This window comes from Sinocyclocheilus grahami, unplaced genomic scaffold (genome assembly GCF_001515645.1).
Source record: "Sinocyclocheilus grahami isolate Dianchi unplaced genomic scaffold, SAMN03320097.WGS_v1.1 scaffold181.1, whole genome shotgun sequence".
In the NCBI taxonomy this organism is placed as follows: domain Eukaryota; kingdom Metazoa; phylum Chordata; class Actinopteri; order Cypriniformes; family Cyprinidae; genus Sinocyclocheilus; species Sinocyclocheilus grahami.
The window spans coordinates 20608-32491 of NW_015505360.1; the positions used below are offsets into that span (position 1 = coordinate 20608).

At 41.3% G+C, this 11884-nt stretch overlaps 1 protein-coding gene across 1 annotated transcript in view; it reads left to right on the forward strand.

The window, feature by feature from the left end:
- Positions 1 to 11115: 11115 nt before the first annotated feature.
- The window catches only part of LOC107594229 (tubulin beta chain-like), a 7185-nt gene continuing 6416 nt past the window's right edge, over positions 11116 to 11884 (forward strand). Inside the window, exon 1 of the mRNA XM_016284188.1 lies at positions 11116 to 11273. Coding sequence (XP_016139674.1) covers positions 11217 to 11273 — 57 coding nt within the window. The 5' untranslated portion in view covers positions 11116 to 11216. The remainder of the gene's footprint in view (positions 11274 to 11884) is intronic.

Consider the following 11884-nt stretch of genomic DNA (forward strand, 5'->3'; position numbering starts at 1 on the left):
TCCTATACTCACATAATAACCTCTCCCTTCTAAGTATGACCTGAACCAATTGATTACCATTCCAGAAACCCCGACCGAGTTTTCCAGTCTCTCTAGAAGTATGTTATGATCGACAGTGTCAAACGCAGCAGTGAGATCCAGTAGTACCAGCAGTGATATTTTGCCAGAATCCGAATTTAAGTGAATATCATTTATTATCATAATGAGCGCTGTCTCTGTGCTGTGATGCGGTCGGAAAACAGATTGAAAATTGTCCAGGTATCCATTTGAGTTTATGATGGTGTTGAAAGCAGAGCTAAAGTCCACAAACAGGATCCTCACATAAGTCCCTGTTTTGTCCAGATGTTGCAGGATGAAGTGCAGTCCCATATTGACTGCATCATCCACGGACCTGTTTGCTCGGTAAGCAAACTGCAGGGGGTCTAGTAAGGGTCCAGTAATGTCCTTCAGATAAGCTGAAGGACATTACTGAAGATGCGGGACATAAGCTGAAGATGTGGGTTTCTTCCAAAATTTTGCTATCAATTGCTTCAAAAATCGAAAATGTCATTCTTTTTGATATTGCTGTCGAATCTGTCTTCCCTGGCTGTTTTCCAGAAAGTCGTCCTTGGGTGCTGAGCCTTGGAGCTGTTCTGATGTGTCACAGTCAATCTGTGATGAGCTCTTTGGGCAGGGCTCAGCCGAGATGTTTGCCATGAGCAGTGCTTGTTGTGGCTGTGTGGTGATATCAGTGTCCTTGTGGGTTGTGTCATGACGACTCAGACCAGGTGTGTATGTGCTATTCAGGCTGAGTGGATTGACACACTCTGCTGAAGGATGATGGAGGGAGAAGATATTAGTAGATATATTAAGTAGATATTGTCCTTAAGCACTCTTGCTTACCAAGTTTGTTTGGGTGGAGGACATCCGGTTTAAACAGTTGGCTATGGCCCCAGAAAAGATTGAAGTTGTCGATGAAATTCACTCCTTTTTTATTGCAAGATCTTTGTAGCCATGTGTCCAGCCCAAGCAACAGTGAAAACATATTAGTTCGCCTTGCTGGGAGTGGTCCACTGATGAATGACTGAACTTTGAGTCTTTGAAGTGTTTCAAAGAGTTCACTGAAATTCTTCTTAAGGAGTTCTGACTGCTCTTTCTGAATATCATTCTTCCCCACATGGATGATGATGCAATGTTCAGACTTGTGCTTCATCAGAATGTTCCTGAGTTTCCTGTTCACATCAGAGACGGTTGCTTGATGAAAGCAGCATGTTGTTGTAGTCCTGCTACTAATGTTTCTGATAATGGAGTCGCCCACTATCAGATTCACTATATTCATGGGACTCACCAGCTGTATGCTGAGGGGGTCCATGATGACGGTCTGCTGAGTGTTCTGCCTGTTTTGGAAGTCCAGCAAGTAACTTTGTTTTAAGAACCACAATCCTTTGTAGAAGTTTGCGGCTGTTCATGCAACAAGTAGATTCAACAGGAGGCATTTTCTCTCTCGTCTGTTTGAATGTAAACAGCTGTGTTTTCCCGTCTCCGGAATGTAAGCTGCTGGCAGTGGGAGGCAAAAGTCCACCAGCTTATTATTCCAGTCCCAAATAATTTTTAGTTTTAGTGTTTGTGCCAAAAATTTGTTGTTTGAGCACTGTGCTGATCTGCTGAAGTAAAAATCTTAGAAAAATATGAGAAAAGTACAGAAATAGAGAGCAAAGCGCAGAGCAGTAAGCTAAAACGTCCGAATGGTAGCGAAGTCGGAAGCATATCCCCATAAAAGCACCATGTGACGAGAGGGGCGGGGCCGAGAGCCTTGGGAACGGAGCGAGGCCGGTGGAGTAATTGATAATGAGCAACACCTGCGCCACTCACCGGTCTCGAGTCTCACGGAGGAGCTCCAGAAGGATACAAAGGAGGAGTGACGACAGGGAAAGACGAGAGAGGACCAGTACATTACAATTGTACTACAAAAATACAGCAAACTGTAGAAAGCTATCACTGTAAAATAACAGTAGAATTTTTTATAAATGAGTGAAATTACAAGAGCAACTGTGAACTTGTAAAGCTATATATACATTTTACAGTAAATTTGAACATTTGTTGTGAAATTCAATTCACTAAATTAACTACAACTGAGCTTTTTCACTGCTGTGATAATGTGCAAACATTTGGTTAACTTATTTAATTTGAGTCCACAGAGAAGAAATATGTATTTGTATCAGCTGCTGAGTTCATGGGTGGAATAAACATATGGCAGGGCTTTTACTTTCTGACCCCTGGATTGTCCACCTCTGGTAGCAGCTCTGGCCCCTTGGAAAGACTCTCAGTGGATGGAATGGGGTGTGCCCCTGGGAATGGTCTGCAGAAGGAAAGTGGTCTCGACAGACACTTCCAACATGGGTTGGGGAGCGCTGTGCGATGGCAAACCAGCTTTTGGCCATTGGTTGAAAGAGGAGGGTTGGCTTCACATCAACTGCCTGGAAATGCTGGTAGTATGTTTGGGCCTTCGCACCTTTCTGCCAGACCTAAGGGGACACCACGTGCTAGTCCGCTCAGACCCTCTGGTAGAGCGCCTCATGGAATGTGTTCAGTTCAACTTGCATTCGCTGAGAGCAGTGCATGTGCCGGGCAGGTTGAACCTAGGAGCAGACATGCCATCTCGGAGCAACGTCCCCTCAGAGGAGTGGATGCTCCACCCGCATTCAGTTCAGAGAATCTGGGAGATCTCCGGCAAGGCAGAGGTCGACCTCTTTGCCTCAGAAGACAACTCTCACTGCCCAATTTACTTTTCGAAGTACAGGAATGTGTTGGCCTTCGACTGGCCCAACCTCCTACTTTACGCTTTTCCCCCATCGCCCTGATCCCACAGGTAATCAGGCGAATCAGGGAACAGAAACACAAGGTTTTGTTGGTGGCCCTGCTCTGGAGGAACCAACACTGGTTTTGCAGAGCTGTTTCGGCTGCTCTCAACAGCCCCGTGGCCCATTCCCCTGAGATGTGACCTCCTCTCTCAGGCGAACATAACGATTTGGCACCCCCAGCCCGAGCTGTGGGCTCTGCACCTCTGGCCTCTCGATGGGAGCCTGGGGACCTCCCAGAGAGCATGCTAAATACAATATCTCAGGCGAATAAGGGAACAGAAACACAAGGTTCTCTTGGTGGCCCCGCTGTGGAGGAACCAACACTGGTTCGCAGAGCTGTTCCGGCTGCTCTCAGCAGCCCCGTGGCCCATTTCCCTGAGACGAGACCTTCTCTCTCAGGCGAGCATAATGATATGGCACCCAAGGCCTGAGCTGTGGGCTCTGCACCTCTGGCCTCTCAATGGGAGCCTGCGGACCTCCCAGAGAGCGTGCTAAATACAATATCTCAGGATAGAGCACCCTCTACGAGACGGCGCCATGCCCTTAAATGGTCTGTATTCTCCGCCTGGTGTACAGCCCGCGGCGCAGACCCATTTTCCAGCGACATATCTCTGATATTGTCCTTCCTGCAAGAGCCGTTGGATAAGGGTTGTTCATCCTCCATGCTCAAGGTCTATGTAGCAGCAATAGCAGCCATAGCAGCCTCACACGCTCTTATAGCTGGCCAGTCGGTCGGCAGGAACATCCTACTTGTTAATTTTTTTAAAGGGTTTAGGAGGGGCCTGCCCACGGTGTTGAGGGCTCTGAAAAGCCCTCCCTTTAAGCCGCTACAGTCCATTGACCTCCGTCCCCTGACGTTAAAAACGGCTCTGCTACTGGCGTTAGCATTGGTGAAGCGTATGGGAGATCTGCAGGCACTCTCGGTGAGCCCCACCTGCCTCGAATTCGGGTCCAATGACTCCAAGGTCGTCCTGAAGCAGAGGGATGGTTATGCACCTAAAGTGTTTTCAGAGCACAGGTAATAGCTCTATTGGCGCTTCCTCCTTTCGGAGCAGGACCAAGAGCTGAATTTACTCTGCCCCGTCAGGGCATTGAGAATGTATATTGAGCGTTCCGCCCCATTCAGACAGTCGGAACAGCTTTTGTATCCTTCGGTGCCCACACCAAAGGGACTACGGTCACGAAGCAGAGACTTTCCAAATGGATAATCGACGCAATCACGCTAGCATACTCTTCTTTGGGCCTACAATGCCCCATGGGATTAAGAGCCCACTCAACAAGAGGCGTCGCCTCTTCCTGGGCTTGGTCTAGCTTGGTGGCCTCGTCGTCCACTTTTTCCAGGTTCTATAATCTGGATGTACTAGCCTTACAGGCCTGGGTCCTTTCTGCTTAATTGGACTCACTTTGGCCATATGGCAAAACCAGTGCTTTAAGCGTTTGCCTTCTTCACTGTACGCTCTGTAAAAATTATCTTGGAACGATTACTCAGCGCCGGGCCGACCTCCTTAAGTTTGTCCCTACTGCCTCATGCAGGGTTTCCCTGCAAGATACTTGGTCTCTCTGGAACACATTTGGTGCTTAAGGCAAGTTCAAGTTTTAGTTGTTCCTCTAGCATAGCACGGCGGGATTGTACTGGTTCCCTATAGCGTCTTAGCAGATGCAGTATGAGTGAAGTATCGATAGGTAACGTACTCAGATACTAAAGTAACCTCGGTTCCCTGAGATACGGGAATGAGTGCTGCATTGCTGGCCATGCTATTTAGCTGCACGACTCAGTCGTCGCTTCAGTCGAAGTAACGTGAGGATTCTATGGCGAGTGCCTGCTTGTTTAGCCAGATGCCCCTCCCATTCTGGTGGACTTTGTCACCATAGACTTATGCAGCTTTGCTGCCAAGCCATTGGCTCATTCTTTTAATCCACCGCATGAAGCAACAGCCGTGCAGTTACGCTGCATTATTGAAAAGGTTTTAGTATTCAGAAAAAACAAAGTTTAAAGTTTAGTGTCTTAATAGATGTAGTACTCGCTCCCGTATCTTAGAGAACCGAGGTTACATCAGTAACTGAGTATGTTTTCTTTGCAACAAATAACATGTTTTCTAAACACATGGTTACAAACACCACAAAAAATAAATTAAAAAAATCTAAAGAGTCAAGAGTGCAATGAAAGCAAACACTATTCACTATAATGGTGACTTCAAAACAAACTTCTCAATAAAACTTCTCAATAAGAAGTTGATTGTTACAAAACTGTTAATTCTCAATAAGAACTTTTGTGCATGTATTAAAGAAATAAATACATTCTGGCTTTTAATGAGTGAAGCTGGTAATGTTGTTTTTGTTGTTTAATCCTCCTCTGAGATCTTGAGTGGTTTAGGGCATTTGATCTTTAGTTGATTTCCTTAAGACTGTGGCTGTAAGTTGTAAACATTGGCTGGGTTTCCATCCAAATGTGAAGCAAATATTTTCAAAATTCACAACCAAAGGTAAATTAAAAAAATAAATAAATTGAAAAACACCAACAGAAACAGACAGTTTAATGTTTGCTACATCAGATTTTATTCTGCAAATGCGTTTCCATCTCCTATTATTCACATTAAATATTTTTTTCAAAAGTCAAAAACCACCTCAAATGAGAATAATTTTTTTCTTTTTTGCAAATTAAGGGATTTTTTCCCCTGAAATTCTGTTTCCAACACTCGTTTCTGACTCATTTATACATAAAAATGTAGCGTCTGCATAGAATCATGCATGATCTTTGGGTGTTTATGGCTTAAGAGACCCCTTTTAGCCTTTTGACATTTGCATATAAATTACAGTTCTGGTCAGAGACCTTACGTTTGTATAGGGGTTTTAAATTGCCAAATGGTTCCTCGCCGTCAAGGAGATTCTAACCAGCCCCCACTATCATCTCCCCCATCTGACTTCAAACATGGTCCCAAAGAGCTGTAAATGACTCTGATGGGACTGGCTGGCCAAGTAAACACAACACAACACAACACAACACACACACACACACAACACACACACACACACACACCACACACACCACACATGTACGTTACTCTATTATACTCTACAAATATATATGGTATATTGCATTGTATGTTTCTGTGGTGCGAGAGTCAATGAAAAGGAAAGTTCATGGACCGGATTCGTGACAGTTAGATATAGTTTCATTTATTAAATCCCTTATATTCACAACGGATTATCTCTGTTTGCTGCTCACAGTTCGAAGTCAATGAATGTGTGAACTCGCTACATTTTGCTAAATTACTGCTAGCACTGCACAAAGAAGGACAGTTTATTATTCCGTAGCCAGAAAAATAAACATTCCTTGAATTGATAAATGATTATATTGTCTGCTCGGTGGATGGACAGATCAAATAATTGTAATATTGATTCTGCTACAGTTAATTCGAAGATATAATCTAAATATTTCCCTTTTTAGAGCTAATAATAATAATAAAAACCCTACAAAAATATGCATAAAAACAGGGCGATGGAAACAGCTATTGTGTTTCTCTTTTCTTCAATGATTCTGCTTGTTAACAGCAGGTGTCTTCAATAATGTTCAGTCAGCACTTAATTATAATTAACTCTATAATGTTAATTAAAACCAGTTAAACTCTGCGGACCCGGATACGGGTCCAAAATCACGTTCAAAATGTTTATGCTTTATTTACATAGCCTTCCTTATATGGTATCAGCCCATATATGGGTTCATTTGAAAGCTTGGAGTGTCTTCTTTACAAAGAATACCATTCCTTTTGGTATTTATATTCATAAAACAGTAAAATTAAGCTTAGAAATGTATTTGTCCCACACACGAATTTCCGCTTAACCATTGCGAATAATTTTTACGAAGAATGTGTATTTTATATATTTTTATAAGAAAGCTCTCATTCTCATAAATTTGACGATGTAGATTATTTCATTGTGTGACAATCACAGATCTAATTATCTTCGATAGAATCGCGATGTAAAATTTTGTCACCTCTGAGCGAATTTATATTTATACTCGTAGCACTGCTTCAGTCAGCCGCAAATAGCCACAAATATATCTATAATATCTTTTAGATTAGGATCTCTTCTTTCAAACAAGACCATTTTCACGTTTCTGCATGCTTCCATCGGTGAGATATATAGCGTTTTGTCCAGGTAGCGAAATAGACGCTCGTCTGGAAACAGGCGCTCTTCATATCCAAAGCGCGCAAAGCCAGCGTGTCTGATGTTATACAGATCTGTGGTCGTTTGTGGACTGCAATTGGTCAGATTACAGTCTGTCAACTCGGCGGCCATTTCAGAGCCGTGAAATGTGACACCTCTGCGTTACTAGAGAGAGAGAGAGAGGGACTGTACCTGTGGGGTTTTTTGGTCACTGTAGTTTCTGGAATGTGTTGAATGCGCATTTTCCTCACGGAAAGGATACTGCACACGCGATTCGGATTATATCAATCTATGATAATCATATTACAAGTTATATATGGTGAAGAACATTCAGCGGCGCCGTGGAGAGGAATGAACGCGCGTCTGATAAGGCTTTATGAGCATGTGTTTGCGTGTTTTTGATATTGTAATCATTGTTTCGAAACGTGATAGCACAGCTAGCAATCTGATACACAGTTTATTGACAGAAAAGTACAGTACATTATGCATTTCAGTGAATATACAGTAAATATAGATGGATTATTACAGTGCTGTGTGGATGAACTTATATGTGTTTGTTTGACGCTATGAATGCTACAGATAGCTGCCGGTTAGCAAATTAGCTCTGCTCTGGATCAGGGATGATGCAATGTTGTCATGGAGAGATGCTCTGGATACAGGAGTGAGCTGATGAGGTGAGAGATGCTGTGAAGCAGTATCCCAATACAGAATGCACATAAATGGAATGATATAAAGCTGGAGGATATGGATTCTATTTTAGATTGTGATAGACCAGATATATTTTATAATGTAGACAGTCTTGTGCATCCTGAAATAATTCAACTGATTGTAGAATAACACAATATGTCAAATTTGGTTCAATTCGCTTGTGCCATTTTGTATATTACTACTTAGAAAAACATAAAAATGAAACATAATTCAATCAATAATCAATTAAAGTGCTTGTGGCACAGGGTAAAATAGGATTGTGGGGTTAATGTGTTTTATAAAGCCTGTTTTTGCAAAGGAAACTCACAATGACACATTTAGATGCAGAAATAGACAATTTCACTGGCTTCACATATAATGTAGTAACTCCTGTTTAGAAGCCGTTATTTGAAAGATTCTTTTTTCTGGTACTTTTTGGCATCTAGTGGCATCAAACAAAGTAAATTGCATAGAGCTGGGCCAAATAGAACATAAATTACAGAATTTCAAAAAAATAATTTGTTTTAAAACTCAAAAAGCGCCTATGTTTTCTTTTTGTTTATTGTAATATTTGAAACATTTATAATGTTATTTATAAAGAATTACACTCATATTTTGTAGTTCAAATGGTTTTCTTTACAATGAAACCATTTTTTTTTCATTTCCTCCATTGTATGTGTGTAGGGCAAACATTTGAATTTGAGTATGTCAAATTTAGGCGAAAATACCAAAAACGCCCCAGAGAATAAGTGGTTTTAATTGTTACATTGAACACTCTGTAGTGTGCAAACTGAGCAGTGTTCATTTCATGAACTCATCTGGGCTGATTTGTGTGTGATGATCTCATGGAAACTGGGGACAAAACTAGCTGGGATCCAGTTAGATTGCCTAGGTGCCATCCATCTGGGCCCCACATGGGTGTGCTGGCTAGGATAGTTTTAATTTCCTCTGCCTTTGGAAGTCCATGCAAAGATGTTTTTCCCTCACAGTGAACTACCATAGTCTGAGGGCAACCCAAAGTAGCCAGCATACAGGCATTTTGCAATCATCTCACATGGAGATGTAGAAATACTGTAGGCACTAGTGCAGGGGTGGGCACATCCAGCCCTGGAGGGCCGGTGTCCCTGCAGAGTTTAGCTCCAACCCTGTTCAAACACTCCTGAACAAGCTAATCAATGCCTTCAAGATTGCTACACCGCAAAAACCGGAGTGTTAAATGAACTCTGCTCAGAGCACATTTGGTCCCACTCTACAAGAGTGTTAAATGGGTCATATGATGCTGCTAAAAATAACATTATTTGGTGTATTTGGTGTAATGAAATGTGTTTATGTGGTTTAAAGTACAAAAAAACACGTTGACTCTTAAATTTTATAAAGAATATCTCTTTGGATTTGAGACTTTAGTCTTTGCAACTTTACAGATCTTCTTTATGCACCAAGAGCTTGTAACACTCCAAAGAGAAAGGAACAATTGAAATCGCATCATATGACACCTTTAAAAGCAGAGTTAATCTTTAAAAAAAGTTAATGAGAGAATTAGGTGACTAATTAAGTGCTGATTGAGAATTAGTGACGAACAGCTGCTGTTAACAAGCAGAATCACTGAAGAAAAGAGAAACACAAGAACTACAACTGACTTCAGCCAGTCTTAGATCAAATCAACTGAAATAAAAGACATTACATCTCTCAAGATCTAATTAAACAACTCAACAATTTCTGTCAGACGTCTACAGAAGCTCTTATTGATACTTAATAGAGGTTTAGATGGTGATGTTTTATTGAAAATAATAAAGTTTGAATTCACCGTTGTGGAGATGAGCGTTTGCTTTAGTTGGGCTCCTGACCCTTGACTTTGAAACATTAGTTTTTCTCTGACTGCTTTAACTGTGTTTATGGAACACATTTGTTGTGGCATGTAAAGCCCAGAGAAAACGTGATCATGTCATATTGGCCGCTTATTGATCACAAGTTATCATCTAATAATCAGTGGTGATATTTAACTTATTTTCCATTATTGATTGCAGCTGTATTTTAATGCATAAACATGAGAAAACTTAAAAGCACTTTGCACATGAGTTTTGAACATCTGTACAGTTTAGACCAGGCATGGGTAAATTCGGTCCTGGAGGGGCATATTTAACTCCAATCCTGATAAAACTCACCTGCCTGTACCCTCTTACACAACAAAATCCTGGGGCCAGTTGTTCAAAAAGTTTATTTTGGATCAGAATGATCTGGATTTGGAAATTCCATGTTTTGCTATCCAGGATCAGGTAACCCATCTTACTTTTGTGCCGGCAAAGCAAAATTGGATTGGATCATCCTGATCCAGATTTCCAAATCTGGATTACTAGTGCTCTACGTAGCCCCTAAAGAGACATGGTGATGAAAAAAAAGGCAATGTTTTGCATTGCATTTACACAAATAACTACTTCTGACTGGTCCATCTCTGATGATTGTGCCAATGTAGTTTACAATCAGTGATTAAATTTTTTTATTAAAATTAAATATAATATTTTAGTTTTATATTGACAGCTGTTTGGCGATATATATTACATTACAAAAGTTGTATTTTTGGAACAGTTTTAAAATTGTATTACATTTTTGTTCCTGAAATCCACCCTTCTGCTGGGATCAGAATAATCCTTCTTTTTTTTTTTTTTTTTATCAAAAGTATCCCAATCTTACTAAAACATTTTTGAACAACACAAAGTAAGGATTTTTTTTTTATTTTATTATTATTATATATATTTTTTTGAACAACCCATTTTCAAGATTTGATCCAATCTGATGGCCAAAATCCGATCAGATTACTTTTTAACAACTGGCCCCTGCTGTAGATTAACTCTGGGGATTTTGCTGTGTAGTAAGAGCACAGAGCTCTTTATTTCCTTCAGACCAGATGAAATTTCAATGGACGTTTGTTGAAATTTCAGTTTTGTGTATCAAACAGGATATTCATAATGAGCTTATTGACCGTGGAGAGCTGCTATCAGTCCACTTAAATTTCTTTGTAAATGATCTGCAAAACCTGGTTGTGTAAATCCAACCTTTGATAAACTGGCAGCTGCTCTGTTGATCTTTTATGGGTCATGGAAGTGTGTAAACTGCAGCACTGGAATGGCATTTGAAAATGTGACCCCCCTCCCCCATCTCCCCATTTCCATGACAACGTAGCGGATGAGGCAGTCCAGAACGTTTGATGTGGTGATGATAAATTACAAGGGGAAAAAAGTTCTGTTCTATTTCCACATCGCTTCTCATCTTTAGTCTACTGTTTATAACATGCATAAAGGAATAGACAACGTCCTCAGAGCTGATGCTCGACAGGAGAAAGATGAAGGAACGCTGGACCGTCTCATCCGCTCCGTTGTCATGGAGATGGGATTGCGTCATAATGCAGCAGGGCTGGAAGCAGGCTGACGGGAGAGCGCGCTAGTCTCGGCGAGACAGTCTTCCGGAGAGGGTGTGATAACGAGCCGTTTCCTCGCTTTGAAGTCGCTCGAGACATCTGAAGTCAGCATGCGCGAGATTGTGCACCTGCAGGCGGGCCAGTGCGGGAATCAGATCGGAGCGAAGGTAATCAAAAATAAAGAGGATGTTGTTTCAGCAAACCACCATTCGCTTCGATGTTCTATAATAAAATCATATCATCAAAATATTACTTTGCGCTTTTACTACCGCAAAATCTTTTTTATAGGTATGTCTAGTTTTGCAAATCGAATTGCATCCGTGAATATCGCGAAAGGGTCAGCGAGTTCTTCATTACGTCATAATAATTGAGATGTCAGAGAGGGTGTGGCAGCTGTCTTTCGCTCTCAAGCGGTTTAAAATCATCAAAATATCGCAAGATCATCGTCAATAAGCTATATTAACGACGCGTTTGATATAAAATATCACTGTCTGTTTGCGTTGTATTGTTTTTTTCAGTGCGCATTTAACTGCGTAGGCGACATTTGCCATTGTTCATGGGGTGGGGTGCTCTTTGTTCCTGTTTTCCTTCTATACTAGCCTTTACATTTCCAACAAATTAACTCTAAATACAGCTTTAAAGAGTGTCTGGTTATGTTACATTGCCCTTGCTGTCATTTTGAACAAAAGAGATCTAGTCGTAATATAAAGGAGAGAGAGAGAGAGAGAGAGAGAGAGAGAGAGAGAGAGAGAGAGAGAGAGGGGGGGGGGGGGGGGGG